This window comes from Falco cherrug, chromosome 4 (assembly GCF_023634085.1).
Source record: "Falco cherrug isolate bFalChe1 chromosome 4, bFalChe1.pri, whole genome shotgun sequence".
Lineage (NCBI taxonomy): Eukaryota > Metazoa > Chordata > Aves > Falconiformes > Falconidae > Falco > Falco cherrug.
Genome location: NC_073700.1, coordinates 49,576,777 through 49,598,240, shown reverse-complemented (window position 1 = coordinate 49,598,240; position 21,464 = coordinate 49,576,777). Strand labels below are relative to the sequence as shown.

At 49.9% G+C, this 21,464-nt stretch overlaps 1 protein-coding gene across 10 annotated transcripts in view; it reads left to right on the top strand.

Moving 5' to 3' along the window:
* Nucleotides 1–21,464, top strand: part of PTPRS (protein tyrosine phosphatase receptor type S) — a 162,485-nt gene that overhangs the window by 110,143 nt on the left and 30,878 nt on the right. For 6 of the 10 annotated variants that reach the window (XM_055708136.1, XM_055708130.1, XM_055708131.1 and 3 more), the window contains 8 exons: nucleotides 4,046–4,315; nucleotides 6,485–7,066; nucleotides 7,960–8,093; nucleotides 8,261–8,405; nucleotides 14,334–14,639; nucleotides 16,059–16,252; nucleotides 16,686–16,712; nucleotides 18,523–18,640. In XM_055708136.1, the coding sequence (XP_055564111.1) occupies nucleotides 4,046–4,315; nucleotides 6,485–7,066; nucleotides 7,960–8,093; nucleotides 8,261–8,405; nucleotides 14,334–14,639; nucleotides 16,059–16,252; nucleotides 16,686–16,712; nucleotides 18,523–18,640 (1,776 nt within the window). The remainder of the gene's footprint in view (nucleotides 1–4,045; nucleotides 4,316–6,484; nucleotides 7,067–7,959; nucleotides 8,094–8,260; nucleotides 8,406–14,333; nucleotides 14,640–16,058; nucleotides 16,253–16,685; nucleotides 16,713–18,522; nucleotides 18,641–21,464) is intronic. The other 4 variants (XM_055708138.1, XM_055708135.1, XM_055708137.1 and 1 more) reach the window with 2 other exon arrangements.

Sequence of the window (21,464 nt, the reverse complement as noted above, 5' to 3'; positions counted from 1 at the left end):
AAACAAGTCTGACAAAGCTGTCATGGAAACCAGCATCCCTGAAACTCAGGGAAGGTGCTTCTTGAAACCAGTAATTGGTAAAAGTATTGGATAAGTGTCCATAAAGTAGAGCCTCGACTGCCCCATCCTGACTTTTCCTTTCCAAAGAGGGCAGTTCTTCTTTTCTTTCGTGTCCTTTGAATAAGTTGGATAGCAAAATGGAAGGAATCTCTTCACTGCTTTTTTTACGTGTAAAATTTCACTCTTACAGCTGCTAATGTGTGAAACTCAGCTGGACCCAAAGCTGAAATTGTTCTTGATTCAATCTCTAGCTGCACTTCAAGCTTTCTTCCCACCACTGCTGTCCTCCTCTTAGGCCCTGACCTAAACGCTGACCCAGAGATTCTCAACTTGACAAATCTCATGTCAACAGCCAAATCAGAGTGGTATAGCAATTGAAATAAACAGCAGCATCATGGTTCTTAGTATCCAGAGACCAGCCCTTTAAGTAATTCCTGTTACAGTAAATGTGGTTGTCGCAGCCCCGAGCCGTAGCAGGGATGTACCTAGGGACTCTCTCAGGTCTGCAACGTTTAATGCTGGGAGTTGTTTTCACATCCTAGACTGGTGTGTGGATGTTTGTTTATTTGTGCACACACTGTGTAGCTTTTTTTAAACCAGGATGCACAACAGAAGGGCTACTGCCTCTTCTGGTCTTGCATTAGCCTGCTGCTAACCCTAATCCGAACTCTCCCTTTGGGTAGGATGCGCATTGTCCTGGGCTGGCACCCAGGTTTTCTGGTTGCTTCCCAGTAGTTAACTGTGACGAATGCCAGTGTTAAAACAACCAAAAGTAACGCTGCCCTGAGACCCTGCGAAGCTGACCTCTAAACCCCTGGGTGCTGCGAGGAGGGTGGGCAGAATTGCTTCGCAGTTAAGGAGCATGCTCTGCACGGCTCCGGCTCCGTGGCCCTGAGCTTGTGTTTTGTGAGTGGATCTCTGCCCTTCCCTGCTCCAAACCACGCAGACAGCAGCAGTCTGTTCCCTTCAGACTCCGATTCTCAGCACTCCACCATACATCAAATGACACTTTTCAGTTATTAAATTCTGGTTTGTTCTTCCTTTTTCCTTTTTTTTTTTTTCTTTTCTTTCTTTTTTCCTTCTTTCTCTTTTAGTCTGGTTTTATTTCTTTGTTATTAGCCTCGGTTTGAATTACTTATCTTGTTCTGTTTCCATGACAACTCAGTGTTTGCATCCCACCTGCCGTTGTTTGTTGCTGTTGATGCTGTTTGCTGACCGGATCTTGTCCGGCATATGTCTCCCCATTTCTCCTCACCTCTTCCCACCTTGCCTCCCCTCTCCAGAAGGTTACATATCAGCCCCTCCTCAAAAGAGTCATCCCCACCCCAGATCTGTCTGCATGTTGACCCCACTTGTTTCTTTTCAAGTTCTCTCCATCTTGCCTCAGATTGTGACCGGTGTGGTCTTCACGTGGCTCCATTTTCTGAAATGCAGTACCTCCTGAAGCAGGCAGTGGAAAGAAGGAGGGAGTAGGCAACAGGGACATGCCCTCATCGCTATCTAGGGCTAAAAGTCTTCCATAGGGTGTGACAGGAGGGAGAAGGAGCATGTTGCCTAGTCCCTTGAGCCTGTGCTGGTGCCTGAGGTTGTGCAAATGCCATCTTACACCTTTGTCTAAGCAGGAAGTAATCTCCTATTGTTAGTGTCCAGGTGAGTTTGCAGTCTCTCCCTCCACACTCTGGTCCTTTCCCCAGCTGCGCTGGAGGTGAGGGCATGCGCTCCATTCTTTTTGCAAATCCCTGCATGCAGGAATTCTCCTTTGCTCTAAGCTCCTAATGCCACAAATCTGGAAGTCAGGTCTTCCTTGCCTCTCAGTACTGGTTCCTGCATACTGGTAACCATGCAGAAAAGGATCCAATAGCACAATGGGAAGAGCACACCTTTCAATGAAGACATCTCCTTGTCAGCTTGCAGGAGGCGGCAGGGGGGCTATATTTGGCTTTTGTTTGACAAAGTCCCACTAGATGGGAAACAGCCACTACCGCTCCTGGCAGCACCCTTCCCATCTGAAAAGATCCGTAATGTTGAGCAGCAGCCAGGGAAGTGGGCTGGAAGATAAATACTGGAAAAACCCAAGATACTGCTTCCAGGGGACATCTGAAGGCCCTAGGACTTGGGAAGAGTGACAGCAGGCTAAGCTCTGGTGTCCTTTGCATGGCTTTTGCATGGATGCAATTGCCACTGATTTTTTAGAGAGCTTGTTCAGAGAGTTTACCTGGGAATAGGACAGGAGGGACAGATATTTTTCCAATCCTAGCACTGCTGACTCTCCTGCCCCCCTCACCCGCCCTGCCTGAGGGGAGTTTACTGCATGGCTGTCTCCGAAGCTGCAGGAAACCTGCGCTCCTTTTCTCCTTAGGCTGCTGCTGTGTCTGCATCCTCTCAGGGTCTGTACCCTTTGTCTTAGCTTGCGGCATGGGACCTTGCCCCCAGCTCCCTCCTTAGGACCTCTCTGAGCCGTTTACGTTTCTCCTTTGTCCATTCTCCCACTTTCAAGCCCTAAGGAAGAGCACCCACCTCGGCCAGCCAGCCAGCCCAGTTAGTTCAGAAAATGGAGCCAAGGAAACCACACCCCCCCTCTGCATCCATGTTCTTACTGTGTAAGGTCTGGAAGCTGCATCCACCTCTCTGCTAAGGAGATGCACAGAACATGTCACTGTTTTTTCAACGTTAAATTTTCATTACCTTGTTTTTCTTATTAATTCTATTCTATTTATTATTCCGCCAGGGCTGAGATGTGACAATGTGAGCCACCACATTGGGTCACATCAGCTAGAAAAAGTATGCAGCATTAAAGTGGGTTTCCCCCTCCCCTCCCTCTCTTTCTCTCTCTTCTTTCTCCCTTCCCCTTCTTGTTCTCCTTTCTTTCTCTGTTGCTCACTTTCTATTCAGTATCCATGTGGGCATTTGCTAGCCGCCCATAAATTATATTCCTCTGCATTTTCCTCTCTCTTTCTCTTTCTATCTTTCTCTCTTTCTCTTTTTTACCTATTTTGCATGATGTTTGTGACTCTGAGAGCTGCATCTATCGATGGAACCGTGTCAGATCTTAAAGAGGCTTCGTTAGGGTTTCTATACCCGAAAACCACAAAAATTTCATTAGAGTTTCTCATCTTTTCCACACTCTTTCTCGCTCCAGAGGGACTGCCTCCCCCTGGACGATTCTCACACGCAGACACTAACTAAATTCTGTCCTGCTCCGGGGACTCCCTCTCCTCCATTTTTTAAATATTTTTTACCTCTTTACTTTTCAAGTGGTGTCTCTCTGGCATTTGGGGACGTGACACTTCTCTCTTTGTTGAATTCTCTGGGTCCAAAAAGGCAAAATCTCGAGAAGTGTCCATCTCCATCACAGCCGCCTCCTCGCCACCACCCCGCCTCTGCAGCATCCCTGGGGCAGGGAGCGGCTGGTGGGCTCGGGCCCCTCTCTGGAGATGGCCGTGGTGGTGGAGGGGCTGTTTGGTTTTGCTGTGGGAGGAGGTGTTGCGGCAGTCAGACTCCGCTGGAAAAGGGGAGGAGCAGGTTTCTCGGGGTGCGGTGCGGGGAGCTGGGGGCCCCAGCGGCTGTGGAGGAGATTTTTCGACGCACGCCATGCCAGCTCTTGCCAGTAAAGATGAGAAATTGCTAATAAATTTTTGTGTATTTATCTGTGCTGTGATGGGTCTAATCTTGATCAATGGAACCCTGTTGCTATGAAATACCGCTTTTATGTCTATATTCTATATATTGTTTGTGAAGTAAAAATTTATTTGGAGTTTAATTTTTTTGGTTTTTGTTTTTGATTTTTTAGTTCATTTGTTTTCTGTTTTGTTTTTAATGAAGGAAGAAAATAAATGATGACAAACCCCATCTATATTTAAATTATCTTTTGCTCTTTTTCTTTTTCTCCCTTCTTTTTCTTTTCTTTCTTTCTTTTTTGTTTTGTTTTGGTTTTTGTTTTTGTTTTTGTTTTGTTTTTTGTTACCTCTGTGCGTCTCGTCCACAGTTCGCCGTGTGGCCCCACGTTTCTCCATCTTGCCCGTCAGCCACGAGATTATGCCTGGTGGCAATGTCAACATCACCTGCGTGGCCGTGGGTTCGCCCATGCCATACGTCAAGTGGATGCAGGGAGCAGAGGACCTGACACCTGAAGATGACATGCCTGTGGGCCGTAATGTCTTGGAGCTCACGGATGTCAAGGACTCAGCCAACTACACGTGTGTGGCCATGTCCAGTCTGGGAGTCATAGAAGCCGTTGCTCAGATCACGGTGAAATGTAAGAGAGTGTGAGCACGCCTGCGTGAGCGAGTGCGTGGGTTCCCTGACTGCATGTTTGTAGGAGTGTGCATGCACAAGCGTGCGAGCTGCTGCATGGGTGTATATATGTGCAAGGCATGTGTTGGGTGCACAGTTGTAACAGAGTGTCCGAGCACATGCGCAAAGCAAAAGTGGGCACATGTCATGTTTATGCATGTGAGCCTTTGTAGATCTGTGGTCGTGCCTGTCAGCCTTCACCGGTGCATGAGTGGGAATGTCACAGTGTGACTGTGTGGGTACCTTTTTCTGCTTGTGTCTTTGTGCATCTGCATGGGGTGAGCCTGTGACTGATCTGCACATGAGGAGTGTGGGGATGTAATTATGCATGTAAAAAGGTAGTCGTGCATGAGTGTGTGTGTGCATGGAAGAAAGAACAACGTGACTGTATGGGCATGTGGGTGCTTGGCTGCATGTATGTACGTCCATGTTGTTACAAGCCTGTATGTACATGCATAGGTATATGAGCTTGAGCAGGAAAACACACTTGTGCACCATGAGTGCCATGTGCTAGTGTCTGTGCAGGCGTCTTTGGGGATCCCGCACACAAAGAAATCCACAGTGAATGGGAAGCTGGTGGCTTGAGATGTTTCCTCGCTTTCAGACAACTGAGCTGTTTGTTATGAAGCAAACTCTGATTCAAACCCCTGCATGCTTGTTTCTGTCCTGGGGTATGAGGCTGGCTGGGCAGTTTGCAAGGAGCCTTGGATGGCTTGAAGCCTGCATGCCATCCTGTTCCAAGGTTAGAGATTCAGCCAAGGCCCTGAGGATCTCTGGCATGTGTACCCTTGCAGTAGAGCCTAGTTCCAGCATCTTAGCGGCTGTTGTTGCCTCAGCAAGAGGGGAATAACCCCAGCTTCCAGCTAGCAATTCCCAAGAGGAGCACGGGTGCAATCTTCAATCTATTCTGTCCTCAGCAGGGGAGTATTAAAACCCAAGCAGGATGCCCCTGTGGTTGGGTGAGTGTAGAGCTCTTTGTATGAGCTGGTGTCTGCTCTGAGTGATGGCATTGCCCACGAGGGATCTGGGGAGAAAGAGGGTGGGAGAGGATGTGGGTGGGGAGGGGGGAAGAGGAGGAGAAATACTTCGAAGGGGAGGGCTAAGGAAGAACAATCCTGTTGTATCGCTTGATCTAAGGAAGGTCTGACAGTAGAAATGAGTAGGGACTAGTGAATCTTGCCACGACACATCCTGAGCTTTTGCAGAGGGAGTGGGCTCACGTGCTAGCAGAAGGCTGCCTGGGACTGGGCTAAGGCGCTCTTTATTTCCCTGAGTATTTTCTTCCTTCCCCTTTTTCCCTCTCTTACCCTGTCAACTTCAAAAGATACTGTGTCAGATACCTTACTTCTGCTTTCCAGCTGTCCTGTCTCCTCAGACGGGGAATCTTGCCCTGCTCGTACCTTCTGCCTTTTGTCATTGTATCTGTATTCTGTTCCCCCTTATGTTCCTGTGTGTAAGCATCTGCAATCTTTCCCAGGCAGAAGATGAAAGAAGTTAGAGCTTTAGAGGTGCTCAAGTCTAGAGAAGATGAGGTTGGAAAGGGTCTGAAGTGTGTAGTAAGGAAAACACATAAAGCTTGCTGTTAAAGGTGTCTGACACTTAGCATGCTGTCTCCAGCAAGCTCCAAAGGTAGTCTTCTGGATGAGGGGCAGGGGAGATGAGTATTAACACATGTTTGTGGCTTGAGAGGAAGCACTCCCAAGTACTTATAGGTTTTTTTGTTCTGGAGAGCACAGTCAGCGCTGTGCCGTTACGTGCACGCTAAACATGGAGAGATTCAGCAGTGCCGGAGCCGGGCTGCCAGCACTGTTTCGGAAGATGTGATTACGTGCTTGGAAGGAGCTCCTGCCAAACTGCTTTTCCTTACTGCCGTGTGAGCTGGCGGATGTGCAGCTGAAGTCTGTGCTAATGATTCCAGATGTTTAGCTGAACACTTCCCTTTTGATGGAGCAGTTTAAGGATGATAATAGAGTGTATAACTAGGTTCATAATATTTCAGCAGCACTTTACTGAACTGCCGCACTGTGATCAGTACTGTGCCTCTGGCTTCTACAAGCCCTAACTAGCCCAATTAGGCACCATTTCAGCATATGTGGTTTTTTTTTAAATGTCTGTTCTTCCTGATTCTCAGCACTCCCCAAGGCTCCTGGGACGCCAGTGGTGACAGAGACAACAGCAACAAGTATCACCATCACCTGGGACTCTGGAAATCCAGACCCTGTATCTTACTATGTCATTGAATACAAGTCTAAAAGCCAGGATGGACCATATCAGATCAAAGAGGACATCACCACCACACGCTACAGTATTGGGGGGCTCAGCCCCAACTCTGAGTATGAGATCTGGGTCTCTGCAGTCAACAGCATCGGGCAGGGGCCTCCCAGCGAGTCAGTGGTCACTCGCACTGGGGAACAAGCTCCTGCCAGTGCCCCCCGTAACGTGCAGGGACGAATGCTGAGCAGCACCACCATGATAATCCAGTGGGAGGAACCGGTGGAGCCCAATGGGCAGATCCGTGGCTATCGGGTGTATTACACCATGGAGCCTGATCAACCCGTCAGTAACTGGCAGAAGCACAACGTGGATGACAGCCTCCTGACCACAGTGGGCAGCCTTCTGGAGGATGAAACCTACACAGTCCGGGTCCTGGCCTTCACCTCCGTGGGAGACGGGCCTCTTTCTGACCCCATCCAGGTTAAGACACAGCAAGGAGGTGAGCACCTGTGTCACTGTCCTGGGAGGCACTGGGCTGCGGGAGGTGGGGTGGTGGCTCATGACATTATCCAGCTGTGGCTGCGGTGTCACCAGAGCATTTTTGTCTTTATTAATTCAATTTGGTTAAAACAGAAGTAACCTTCTGGGAGGAAGCTTGGTCCAGTGGCTGGAGCCAGAGGGCCTGGTGCATGATTTCCGATTTGTTTTTTTTCTCGGAAAGGTTGTTGCTTAAATGGGTAGGGCAAGCAATTAAGCAAAGAGAATCCATTCCTGCTGCGCCATGTTTCACAGTGAGGTATCTTGTTGCTTCCAGTTTCTAAATGTCTTTAATAGACCTAAAAACACTCACTGTCCAGGCAGTAGTGAAGCTTAACTCTTCCTAAAGTACCCAGAAACTACCTTCTCGGAGATGAGCGGGGGATGAGCCTTATTTGCCATTGCCATTGCCACATTTGCCAGATGTGTTGAGCTGGGAACGAAAGGTGTTGTACCACAGGCTGTGGCCCAGCATGCTTTCAGTGCCCCGCTTGCGGCGAGGGGTGCTGGTGAGGAGACCCTGCATCCTCAACGGGCTGCTCAGGGGCTTCCCGCTTCCAGAATCCCTTAGTACTGGGGATTAGTGGGAAGGGCTGGATTCTGCAGTGCCAAGAAAGAGGCATATGATCCAGCAGGACTCTTGCAGCTTTGGACATGCTTGAGTCCTGCAGTGGGATTTAACCCTCCAGTGCTTTAAAGGAAGGGCTGCCTACTCTGCAGCATGGCAGTTTGCTCCTGATTTGCACGCAGGCTTTGAGGAAAACAGCATAGGAGTTTTCTAATTAGCCAAGTTAATGTGGCTTCTCCTGTCTCTCACCTTCCTCCTCTACCCCATCGGTTTCTTCTCTGTGTCAGTCCCCGGGCAGCCGATGAACTTCCGAGCAGAAGCCAAGACGGAGACAAGCATCGTGTTGTCGTGGAGCCCTCCCCGCCAGGAGATCATAGTGAAGTATGAGCTCCTCTATAAGGAAGGAGACCACGGCAGGGAGGTGAGTCCAGAGAGAAGCAGCACAAAGGGTTGGGACGCTGAGGAGCATCCCACCTTCCGTTCCCCAAGGTGGCCGAGTGAGGGGAGTAGGGCAGGTGTCTGGGCAGGGCTCGCCTCTGCTCCTTTTTGTTTGGTTTTATTTTTTTTCTTCCCCCTCGCCCATCTCAGGTGCCGAAGAACTTCGAGCCAACGACCTCCTTCACTGTGGAAGGCCTGAAGCCCAACACTGAGTATGTCTTCCGTCTGGCCGCCCGCTCGGCTCTGGGCCTGGGGGCCTTCACCCCGGAGGTCAGGGAGCGCACCTTGCAGTCTAGTAGGTGTCTCTCCTTTTCCCACCCTTCTCTGAGGGGAAGACAGTCAGGGAACCAGAGATGGTGGGCACAGGGGTACGGAGCTGTGGGGTGGACATTCGCGGTGCTGCGGCATTTCACACCTCTGGGGTTCCTCTGCAGGGAGGTGGGCAGCGGCGGGGAGCGGGGCACCTTTGGGACCTGCTCCCTTCTCCCTTTGCTGACCCAGAGAGCTGAGATACAAAGGAGGGAGCAGAGCCAGTGCATGCTTTGGGCGGGGGCGGTGGGAGGCCAGGTAGCACCGTCCACTTGATGGGGTGGGGAGCAGGGAAGGGCTTGCTGGTGGGCTGCGCTGGCCCGTGGTGCTGAGCATGCTCAGGGAGGAGGGCAGCCCACCGTGGTGCAGCAGCTTGCCTGTCCGCTGGCAGAAACTGAGCAGCAGTTGTCTGGAAGGGGGGCACAAGCAATGGAGTGGGGAGACAGTGGGGGGATCAGGAGGAAGAGGAGAAGGGAAGGTGATTAATCAAAAGTCCCAGCATTTTCAGCAGCCTTTGGGGAAGCGGTCCTCATGCTCTTTTCTGTGAGCGACTTGGTAGCCGCAGGGAGGAAGGCCTGCTGGCCCAGCAAGTGCTGGGAACGATCCCGTTTGGGCTCCGGCAGAGGGGGAGAGAGGAGTCATGTGGAGCTGGGGCGGGGGATATTAATGACACCAGGATGGAGTGTAAGCAACCAAAATGTGCTGGTTTTAGTTTAATGGATTGTCTCCCTTCGCTGTTGCCCTGGGGACAATAACCCTGGATGGCAATATTTCAACCTGGGCTTTTCACAGATCTTTGCTTTTAAATGAGGTGTTTTTTCACTGCATGAGTGGCTGTGGCAGCTGTTCTTTGTGTTTTCTGTCTCCTCTCATCTCTACTAAATCACTCCGCTGCAGTTTGGAGTAGCCGGGAGCAGAACTAACTCAGAAATGGCTCTGGTCACCAGTGTGAGGAGAGAGAGTGCCTGCTCCCATCTCTCAGAGTCCTTAACAAGGGAGAGCAGCAGGCTCTCAGCTGGGTGCCTGCCCCGTCTTTCCGTTTTAATTGTCACATCCTGCTGTCTCTCTTTTCCCCTGTCTCTCTCCTTCTTTCTCTCCCCCCAGGGAGTGGGAGGAGAGGGGAGTCTGTTTCTGCATAGACAGAATTCCTTACTGGGGCTTTCTCAGGCCTCCAGTCCATTCAAAGATACTTTGTTTTCTTCCTTCCTTCAAATGTTTTTTACCCTTTTTCCTTCCCCTTTTTTTCCCCTTTATTCTCTCTACATATTGAAAGAAAATCCTTTCCTGACTCTGCTGCAAATCTGCTGGTTCTGATCCCAGTATGGTACTGTCAGAGGGAGCACCACTGTGGGGTGGGGGGAAATGAACTGAAAGGACCTGAAAAAACACTCTGCTTCTGTTTTTCAAGGGGTTTCCCTCCTTGAGATTTGTGGGGATGGGAGGAAAAGAGGGTTTGTGCTTTCCGGGTCAATAAAAACTGGCTGGAAGGAGGGGTGTGGGAGCTGATGGCAGTAGGGCTTAGTAACACTGAAAATTTTTCCCTGAAGGGTGAGGAGAAGGGGATCTGGGAAAGGGGAAGGCTTTGGGGCTTTTTGTAACTCGGCACTTGCCCAGAATGAGGCCTGGTTTGTTTCTCTGTAGCTCAGCTTTCATAGGGGTAGTTTCATTAATTTAACGCTCTTCAGAACGTCAGCTGGGAGCTGTCAGTGTCCTGTAACATGGTGAAACATTTTTTCCTGGCTGGCTGTTGGAGGAACGAGTCAATTCTCCCTGGTCCGGGCGACATCCTTCGGCTCACAGACCTTCTGGCTCAGGACAGGCTTTTGTGTCTTCCCTCTGCAGCTCCTTTTCCGTTCAGCTCCTCCTCGGCCCGCTCCATGGCTCTTCTTTCTTTTCTCTTCTGCTGTCTGCTTGCCTGCCTGCATGCTCTCACAGCCCGATGAAACCAGCTCCCTGCTCTCTGTCTGTCTGTCTCTCGCTGAGCGGTTTCACACCACGATGGCATCTTGTCTCTGCAACAGCAAAGCCTCCTTCGTCCTCCCGCAGCCTGCTGAGGCGTTCAGTACTCTTCCCCTCCTAGCTCAGCTGGCAAGCATGTGCCTGCATGCCGCAGCCCTCCCCGCATTGCACACCTTTCTGCACAACACCCTCCACCTCCCTGTCAGGGTGGCTCCTCCTGAGCATCATAACCAAAGTAAAATCCATTAAACTAAAGGTAAAGTATCTTTTTCTTCTTGAAGTAGCTGGGTTTTAACTCTTCAAGTACCAGAGACGTAGATTGTAAAACCAGCAGAATCTCATGGTTGGAGGAAGCTGGTTTGCCCTTTCTAACTAGCCATGACCTTCCCAGGGCTCCTTGGCAGCTCTCCGACTTGGAAATGTGAGAGTGCAAAGCACGTGTCGACAGACAGGGGTGGCAGGGTGGGTGCTGTGAGGCTGCATGTGCAGGTGTAGAGGAATAACGGGGCTTTCTTACCCTGTGTTCCTTCCCAAGAAAGGATGTTTCCCCCACCCATTAGCTCTGCTCCCCTTCCCTTCCCCCTTCCTTACATTAGATAAAGTGAACAAAACTTATACAAAGTCTATGGTACCTAAAGGGTTAAAAAACACTGTATTGTACAAGGTCAGTAAGGGTCATTCTTGTGGCTTGGACAGTCAACTTTAAAGCATGTAAAAGATGCAGTTCAGGTGAGTACTGGCTGGTCTCAAGCAGATTCACAAATACAGTCCACCCTGTCGCTGCAGGCTCACACACACGTGTGTGGATCTGCACACGCTCATGTATGTCCTGGAGCCAGAGGGAGGGGGGATTCCAAAGAGCTGTCTGCCTGCTAAAAACGGGCCAGCAAACAACGATGGTCGTCTCCTGGCTGGGGGGGCTCCTGTCTGCACTGTGGCTCCCTTTCCAGCAAAGGGGCTTGTTGCAGAGGTGAGCTGAGAGCCCCTGGTGTGGGCTGTGGTACTTCGCCTCGTGCATACAGCTCCCACCTTCTCGATGCTGTCCCCACACACGCACGTCTCCAGGGTCACGCAGGTTGGGCTGGATTGTGAAGGAAACTCGCAGTGCCATGAACTCCCCAGATGCGTCTCCAGTATGGCCAGCCAGCACTTGGTGGCTGTTTTCATCCAGGTGCTGTAGTCGATGAGAGTGACGGGGAGGGAGTCGGGGTGGGATCTGGGCCTTCTCCCCCATCACCCACCCACTCCCCACCCCCACCCCACCTTTTTTGACCAGAGAAAGTGCAAACCATCCCAAAAGGGCCTCTTGGTAGGTCCCTGTGCTGGAACGTAGAGGGTGAGTGAGCAAGCGAGCGTGGCCACGCACAGCAGCTGCCAGTGCAAACAGTGAACCCAGGTGCCAGCCGGAGCTGCAGCTCTGCTTACTGGGGCTTTCATAATGAGTTTCAGGATGGAAAGGGTAGGTCAGGTCAGACCCTCTCTGCAGTGGGTTTCTCAGCCGTGCTGGCTTTGGCTGGACTGCTAAGCAGGAAAGGTGGCTTTTAATACTACCAGCCCCTGATGGGGAGAAAAAAGGAGCCAACAGCATCATGGCAGGCACTGGAGGAGGGTCGAGTCTTTTCCTCCATACGCTGAAAGGGACTCGAGTTGCTTCTGGGGTGTGGGTGCTATGTCAATCACAGCAGATGGAGAGAGCTACAGGGAAGGGGAATCCGGCAGTGGGAACCTGCTGCCCAGCCCTCTGGTCCCTGTGCAGGTGGCTTAGCAGAAGAGAACAGACTGGGCTCCAAAACTGCCATTGCTGCGGGAGCTCGGGCTCTGCTGGCAGGGGGAGTAACTCAGCCAGGGGGGCTAGCGGTGGGGCAGGGTGGCATTTTAAAAGCCAGTCATGTGCAGAAACCCACCAGGAGCTTGGTCTGGCCTCGCAGCTCAGTTTCTCTTGTTTTCTCTTAAGAAAGTCTTGTAAGTTAGCAGTTGAAGCGTGGAAGGTAGGTAAACAGACGGGGAATGTTCTGGAAGGAGTCACTTTTTGTATCAGTATTATTTTATTATTATGATTTCCTTTCTGATGTTTTTTTTTGTTGTTTCAAATTACTGGCTTGATTTATGATTTATTTTCCAGTTTGTTCCTTTTGGTTTTGTTTGTTTGACATATTTTGTATTATTTTGCGTGGCTAGCCATGGCTAGGGATCGTCACTCTCTGCAGTAGGTTTTCTGAGGATAAGGGTTTCATTCTGCCATTTTAAATACAGCCAAAATGCTGCAAAGTAAAGCATGAAAGTAGGAGGACAGCACCCAGAACGTCCTACTGGACAGAGTGCTCAGCTCTGCAGTGTGAGGACTATCATTACACTTTCTGCAAAGCCCACTTCTGTTTAATGGAGGCACAGGCAAAGCATGTGGTTTCCAGTCCAGTGCAAACTGGGCAAAGTATGACTTGATTTAGCAGAGTCCTCAAGGCAAGCTGGGGCTAAACGTCTGTTTGTGACTCAGGGATGGGAGTAAGAGGTTTGAAAAAATCATTCCTTGGTAAAATAGCTTTTTGTCGATTAAAAAGCAACAGAGGAATGGGAAATGGTAACCAGCATTTACCAACTCCCAGGCTTCTTGCAGGTGATGCTTTGGGGGCTTATAAAGATGCCCCAGTTTCTGGCAGTGTCTGCAGAGAGTTAAAAGCTATTTATTGCAGTTTGACTGTATGGGCTGAGATTGCGTTTGCAGATTAGCCTTGCAAATGTATCACTCTCTCTGCTTGCCTGGGCTGATTGATTGTAATTAGTGATTGAAAGAAGTCTGGTCTAAGATTTCCCCAGGTGCCCAGGTTATGGTTGGGTTACAGAAGTGGCAGACTCTTTGTCCCAAGTTTGCCAAGGTCTGAGACCTGTGGCATCTCTGTCGACAAACCTGTGCTTCTTGCAGTTGTATCTCAAGGCACGGCTGTGGCATGGCAGTGTGTGCCCCAGCACGTAGCGTCTGACAGAGCTGGTGTCAGCGTCCTACTGAGCAGCCCGCACTAAAATTACCTACTGCAGCTCAGTAAACACCACAAAGTGAGCAGCCCTGTGCTAGAAAGCTGTGGTTTACACCTTCGCCATCTCCTGAAAATCAGCCCTTGGACAGTTAGCTGCTGCCACCGTGAGAACAGGCAGCTGCATGGGGCCGCGTTTCTGAAGGTGTGCTCCCAGGACTCTCGGGAATACCCTGGTGCAGTACAGGCAGCAAGTGCAGTGGGAGTTAGACCGGCTGCTGCTTCTGAAAATCTGGTACCTCAAGAAGCCCTGTGCCTTGCTCATTTGCAAGTCTTTCCTCTAAAGCCCCTCTGTCTAAACCCATTGGGGACCACTACTTGGCAGTGTCCTGGGCGTTTCCACCATGGGGTTTTGCCTTCTTCAGTCTGTGGACAGCTAATAACTTCCATCTGGAGGTACAGACTCATCCATTTAAGCCTCTTGGCAAAAGATTTGCTCTTCTTACTCACTTTTCACAGATCCCTTCAAAGAAATTCAAGATCCCAGAGACTGCGGTTTGGAAACAAGTGCTTTACCAGCCAGGGCAGGATTTGCCAGACTGCTGTAAACCAGGGAGCTAAAGGAAAGGGTCTTTTGCAGAGTAAAGCTGGGTGCTTAGTGTTGTGCCAGCCACACTTTGGGGAAGCAGCAGGACCCCTCTTGGCTAGCCCGCTTGCTTTTCAGTTCTTTGCTTTATAACATTTCAGTTCTGATGCCCCATTCAATTTCCGTTGGCTTTTTTTTCTTTTCATTTACAAAAAAAAAAAAAAAGACAACAACAAAAAGCTCTCTCCTTTTTTAATTTTATCTTCCTAAACCAAATTTTTGTACGTTTTATTTTAGATTTTTTTGTTATCATTTTCCTTTTTTTTTTTCTTTTATCTTTCCCATCTTTTGTTTTTTCCCCTCCTCTTCCCTTTCCCTCCTGAATTTTCCCCCCTCGTAGAACCGTCTGCCCCCCCTCAAGACGTAAAATGCGTCAGCACCAGATCCACCGCCATTCTGGTAAGTTGGCGGCCGCCTCCGGCTGAAAGCCAAAATGGCATCCTGGCTGGCTACAGCGTCTACTATCGAGCGCTGGACTCCGAGGACACGGAACTTAAGGAGGTGAATGATATCCCCCCAACCACCAGTCAGATCCTCCTGGAGTCCCTGGAGAAGTGGACAGAGTATCGCATCACTGTCGTGGCTCATACGGAGGTGGGGCCGGGCCCGGAGAGCTCGCCGGTTATCGTCCGGACAGATGAAGATGGTAATTGCACTGTTTCTGGTTTTCTCCTGAGCCCCCTGGTGAATGCGTGTCCCTGGAGTGGGCTTTGCCCACGCTGGGGGGGACGTGGCCAGTCCCTTCTCCTGGCCTGTGTGGTGCAGGAGCCAAGGCTGCCGGGCTCGGCACAGCCTCCGCCCAAGGGGCTGCTGCCCCCTGGGTCCCCCAGGATCCGCGGTCCAAGGGTCGTCCTTCCCTGCTTCAGGCTTGGGGCTGGCTTTGATTTCTGGGTTTTTTTAATATCAAGTCTCTCAGCCTTGACTGCGCCACTTCTCCTGAAAAGATGCTCTTAGCGAGCAAGGAGGCAGCTGGGGCAGCAAGGAAATGAAATCAGAGACGATTGCTGCCAGAAACTGTTTTAAAATATTAAGAGTTCTTCCCACACATTCCTTGTTATTAACTCCTCATTAAGTCAGAGTTTTGGTTAGTGGTAGAAAGGAAGGATCTCTGTTAAAGTTTAAAAAATCCTTCAGTGACAAGCAGCTTAGACTCCAGTTCAGTGGCCCAGCTCTGAGACTTTTTAGCATGAACAGGAACAACGAAGCTTGAATTTCCCTGGCATTTCTACAGTAAAATAAAACCAGGAAAAGATGTGAACGTGTGCTTGAAGGGAGAGCACCCTTCCTGTGAGGGTGAGGTAGAACCCTCAGATAATACAGGTCAAGTAAATGAAAAATATTAAAATATAAATATAAAATTTAAAAATAAATTCCAAACTTTCTTCCTCCATCCTAAATAAAAAGATTTTTTTAAAAAAGCTAGAGGTTTGTCCCCAGTGTGGGTCCTGTTCCCCTGAGTGTCTGGACGTACCCAAATGGGTAGAATACCTTGCTCAGATTAAGCATGGTTTTCTAGCAGATGAAGCTGTTATGCCCATTATTATTATTATTTCCAAAAATTCAGCCCAAATTCATCCTGGACATCTCTTGTTTCCTGTCTTGAGATGACACAGCGGCTGTAACCGCATCCCCCTGCCCTGCCTGGGAGACCAGGTTGCTCCAAGGGCAAGTCCCTTTCGGCATCCTCTCCACCCTGACATCCCACAGGCAGGACCAGATCTTGTCTGGTGCATCAGAGAGTGGCTTTACCCTCAGGATGTGAGCTGGAACTGTATGGTTTCTTCCGTCTGAGCAAACTGGGGACAAAGAAGCCTATGGAAGAGTGGCTGGACTATGAGATGGACCTGTTTCCATGCGTATCTCCGAGCCATGCAGATGAGATCCCCCAGAACTCCTTCCCTGTTTCACTGAGTGAAGGCCAGTGACAGATGGCGGCATGTCTAGTTTAAGTGCCCCCCTCCTTTTGGGGCTGTAGATTTGGGGTGTGTATGTCCCATAGGTGAAGTGAGAGGCTCCAGATGGAAATCGCCGAGTGACTCGTAGCCCTTCCTTCCCTTCCTCGCAGTGCCCAGTGCGCCGCCTCGGAAAGTGGAGGTGGAGGTCCTGAACTCCACCGCAATCCAAGTGTTCTGGCGCTCTCCAGTCCAGAACCGCCAGCATGGCCAGATCCGCGGCTACCAGGTCCACTATGTCCGCATGGAGAACGGAGAGGCCAGGGGGCTGCCCCAGATCAAGGATATCATGCTGGCTGACGCCCAGGTAAGCACTGGCCTCCTACTCTGGTCTCTTCTCGCGGAAGCTTTCAGGGGGTGGGTGCTCCTTGTCTCATCCCAAGCAACATAATGCTGGAGAAGGGAGATGAGTGTCTCCATGACAAGGTATATGTTGTCTTTCTGCAGTTCATTTGCACTCCCAGACAGTAGCTGTTGTGGAAGAGTATGAACTGCAGTCCCAGCACTGAACTAAATACCATCCATCCTCCCTGTGTCTGGGAAGTCTTTTAAGACAGGCAAAGGCCACAGTGGAATCTACTAATTTCTCCCACTCTACTTCTTCCTTCATGCTGGCCTGGTAACTTCTGACCTTGTGTGGCTGCTTGCTCAGGGACTCCTTCCTCATGCTGTGTCTCTGTCTTTCCCTTCTTTCCCCTCTTGTATTCTCATGTGCAAAACCTCTCTTGTTCTCTGCCCAGTGGGAAACAGATGACACTGCTGAATACGTAAGTAAAAAAGTAAAAACCCTCCCATCCTGGTTCTGTCCCTTCCCTTCTCCCACTCCCTGTTGCGGTGTGATATTTTCCTTTTCCTTTATTTTTTGCAGTGCCAGTGTGCCTGTTTTAAAGCCTGTTGTTGGTGTCCCCACACATTGTCCCCACCCTGTTCACTTTGCTCTGCCACCCTGTGTGACTGTGTCATCCGTCAGCACGCAGCAGGACTGCAGGGTTTTCCCCTCGGTTCTGAAGGAGGGATGAGTCCGCTGCTCCTCCTGGGGGAAGCAGATGGGACGTTGGATTTGGGATTACCTTGAACATACACTTAAAGATGGGCTGGTCTGCGAGCACCCCTGGCTTGTGGCTGAAAAACATGGTTAGGCTGGAAAGCGCTGGGTGTTGAGAGCCCCCTAAGTCCTAAGCTATCAGGGCACGAGGAAATGCTTTGTGCCCTCAGAGGGCCAAGGTTCTTAGATACTTCATTGATGCAAAGCTCTGAATCACTATTGGCACTTTTAAGTAGACCTTAAAAGCAGCTTGGCTGTTCGACATTTGCTACTTCTGCTAAAATGCTAAATGTTTTTCGTGACCTTACAGCTACAAAGCAGTAAAGAAAGCATTTCCTTCTTGGAATGGTGTGATCCCAAGATAACGCACTACTAAACTGGTTGTATTCATGTCTCCTAGCGATTGCCAAGTGCCCTGCAAAAGTGAGGGACCTCTCTTTTACAGATGGATAAACTGAGGCCTGTGAAAGGCAAAGTCTCGTGCCTAAATTCTTAACAAAACTCAGCAGCAAGTGTGTGAAAGCAGAACGGGTTTCTTGACTTCCAGAAGACAGACCTGTCTCTGTAGCTAACGGCTTCCAAACTTCTTGATCAAAATCCCGCTGTTTTAAAGTTCTGCTGTTCCACTCCCTGCTCAGCTTTGGGGGCAATACAGATATTTTCAGGACCAGCAAATTCTTCCCATGTGCTGCCTTGAGATTTAATATTGAAAGCACAAAGGGGCAGCGGGGGGGTGAGGGAGAGGAAGGCCATAAAACATGCACAAAGTTCACATCTCCCTCCTTTTCAGGCCCTTGGAGAAAACCCTGCTGCATACGCTGTCATCCTGTTTGATGTAGTACGGGTATTCCTTTTACAACAGAGCCCTTTGAAGGGCTGAATACTTCACGGGGAAGGGCTATTCTTGAGGCCAGTCTTCTAACAAAAGCTCCTGGGAGCCAGGTGTGGTGAGGCTGATAGAGGATGGAGGAAGGAGGGTGTTGGGGATTTAGCAGGGAGCTTTAGTGTGCAAGCAGAAAATGTCGCCTTGCACTTTGCGTTAAAGCAATCCCTTTAATATTATGAAGGCATTAAAAAATATCTCTGAGAAGAGGAGGGAGGGGGTAATGGTGAAAAAAATGTAATCTCCCTGAAACCGCTGAGACCTCCTCTGAGACCGCATAGTGACGAGGAGCACTTTGAAGAGCGCAGCAGCATTTTGATGGCTGAAGCAGTTTGTGTTGAGATAGGGAATGCGTGAGAGGTAGATCTGGAAGAGAAGGCATTGAACCAGGGCCCTGCAGGGACATGCTGTGTTTACAGAGGGACTGCTTGCAGCCAGGGTGTGCGTGCTTCTCGCTAAGGAAACGTGGCTCTCATCCTCCTGCTGATTGCCACATCTACCCAGTTGCCCCAGAGCATCTCCTGGTTTCAGATTCAGTGAATGTTCCTGCATGCTAGAAAAGGCCTGAGACTCCTGCAAGGAGGAGAGATCTACCCGTGTGTATGTACCTGAACATTTACATGATTTTCCTTTGGAATCTTGCAAACAGGAAATGATCATTGCTGGGCTCCAGCCTGAGACTGCCTATTCCATTACCGTAGCCGCTTACACCATGAAGGGAGATGGTGCTCGCAGCAAACCGAAAGTGGTCACCACAAAGGGTGCAGGTAAGAGCCTTTTCCTGAACTGTTGGGATTCACCAGTTTCCTAAAACCAAGAAAAGCTCTTTCTCCAGACTTGGCTTCTTTCATCCCACTCCCTTCATGAGGGGCAGACTTGCAGCAAATGCTGTGCTGCCCCGAATACAGAATTACTTCTAGGAAGGCAGAAACCCCTTCGTTCCTCACTTGTAGCCCTCACTAAATTACACACTTTTCTGTCAAGTGCTGCAGAAAGCTCAGACACACCCAGAAATGCAACAGAGGATTAATTAATTGGTTGTAATCTCTTGTGCTGTAAATTCCAGTGCACCAGATGTAAAGAGACTCTCTGCCTGGTCTGACAGTGGAGAGGCTGTGTAACTTTGATGGTTTGCACACACAGGTACCCCGGGAAGAAGGAGAGCCAGAGGTCTGTGGTCGTGGTGTTGACTTGCAAAGATCTGAAAAGCAGTGGGCAGACAGTGGTAGCTTATACTGCCCACTCTTCTACTATTGTCTCTGAATATAAGTCCCCTTTTTACTCAGGACTAGTGGAGGGAAAAGTACGGGCAGTATTGACCTTTCCTCGCTAGCATTTCTGGGACCTGGGCTCTGTCTGCACATACCACCCAGATTCATTGCTCCCTTTGACCTATTCTTCGTGGCAAAGTATCTGTCAGCCTCAGAGGATGTGGTGCTGAGCTGGGGTGGCAGGGCCCAGACAGAGGAATGACAAAGGGCAACAGGGTATCCGTTACTCCTCCAAATAGTTTGTGCTGCAGGCAGAAAGGAGACACTCCACCTGTCCTGTCAGTGTTTGCATTCCTGTGGTTTCTGCTCTAGTGACTAAACTGCTGCTCTGCAGTGTGGGATGGGTTTCGTTGCAATGGAGGGAGGCTATGGTGCCTAGACATGGAGTTGTCCCTCATCCAGCCCATCTCTTGTTGGACTGCCATTACCTTCTCTCACCCCGTTTTGCTTGTGCTCATTCTCTTGTTCCTGCTGTCAGATGATGGCTTCTCCACTTCTTATTTCTTTTCTTTGTGCACTAACTTCCCAACCCTAGCTGTTTTATTTGTTTTGGGGTAGTCATCTTCACCCTGCCTGCAGCAGCTGCATAAACTGACACCATCCCTTGCTTCTGGAAGAACATGGCTCTCTGCCTTTGCAGGGATCGAAGGCCTTTGGTCAGCACTGCATAATTAATCTGGAAACCTCTGCTCAGGCTCTGGAGGCAGCACAAACACTCCACTGAGTGTACAGGACAGAGAGGGCTTAGGGGCCCTGGCCCGAAACGCACAGGGCTGGAGCCGCGGCTGCCCTCCATGCCCTTGCCTTTTCGCTACCCTGACTCACATCTTCATCTCATTTTATGTTCCTGTGTTCAGACAAGCGAATGGGATTTCAGGCTTCCCGTCCTCTCTTGCCTCTCCTGCCTAGTTAAGGGAACAGTATTCAAAAGAACAAGGTTGCTTTCTAGGACACCAGCTCTTGTAGACGTTACAGCAGGGTGCGTTTGGATGTCAGCATCTAGGCTCCTGTCCTCACGCCTTGTCGTGCCAGTGTACTGTTAAACCTTTTCCTTCGCTCACCCTTCTCTCGTCCCCCTCCAGCTTTGCCCCTTTTTTTCTCACTAGCTCCCTGGTGCTCTCTTCTCGTTTCCTTCCTCCCGAGGCTCTCTGCTCTTCTCATTTTTCTCTTCCGGAGCCTTTCTCTCTGCCTCCCTCCCTTGTCACCCTCCCTCATCTCTCCCCATTAGGATTTGCAGAGCAGGTGATCAGTCACAGAGGGATGTTTTCTCCAGCACAGCAACTATTACCCAAAACTCAATTTCCCCCAACTTGAAATAGCTATTAAAAAAACAAACCCACAAAACCTTTCAAATGGCTCTGTATCATTCTTACCTTCTTTGCATTGTTGAGTCAATATACCTTCTGAGAGGAGAGATTTCTTTCTTTATCATTCAGGGCTCGGGGCTGAATTTAAATACAGTAATACATCCAGTTTTCTCCCTTAGTGTCCAAACCAATTGCAAAATAAAACACACACACACCCCTAGTGCTTTCTTCTCACCTTCCTTCCAAACAGTATTTGCTGTGCAAATGTAATATTTTCAAGCTCGGCTGATTATAGCAACGTTTGTGATAAAACCCAAAACATAAAGGTAATGTCACTGATTTTCTCCTTAATGTGTTTCTTAAGCATTTCCAAGGGAGACTCTCCCAGCACTGCTCCCTAGCCATTCTTTGGCAGTTTGAAATGGAGAAAGCATTTGTTTCAGAGGCTACCCCTCATCCCAGTGTTCGGCTGTCAGTCGGTGCAGCAGGCCGAGTGGTTTCCCCAGTTTGACTCTGCCAGGATCCCTGACACAGGCAGCATCCTTCCCTGCCAGCTCCCTCCTGCTTGCTTCATGAGTCGTGCTACAGTCCTCCAGCCTGGCGATGCTTGGCCAGACTCACGCTGCGAGAGTGGGCCGGGATCTCTCCAAACTCCATCTCTCTCCTCCACCTGTTCAACCAGAAGAAAGGCGGAGAGAAGGAAATTAGATCTCTAATAGTGGAGCTGAGTGTAAATGACGCATGAGCTGCTGGAATTAATGCTCTGGTTTCTCCAGCTTCAGGAACCTCTGAGCCTACACATGCCATTTAACTGTGGCTGTGGATTTGCTTAGCGGTCGGGCAGTGCCAAGGCTCATTAGACAGAGGCACAGCACTGCTGATCTCCCGCAATAGCCCCCCAAATGTGGAGGAACTAACTGACAGGTTAAGGAGGGAGTAAGTGAAAACACACCAGCATTCAGCTCTCTTTTTCCCTTCCTCCAGAGGGGAAACTGCACAGAGTAACCAGCGAC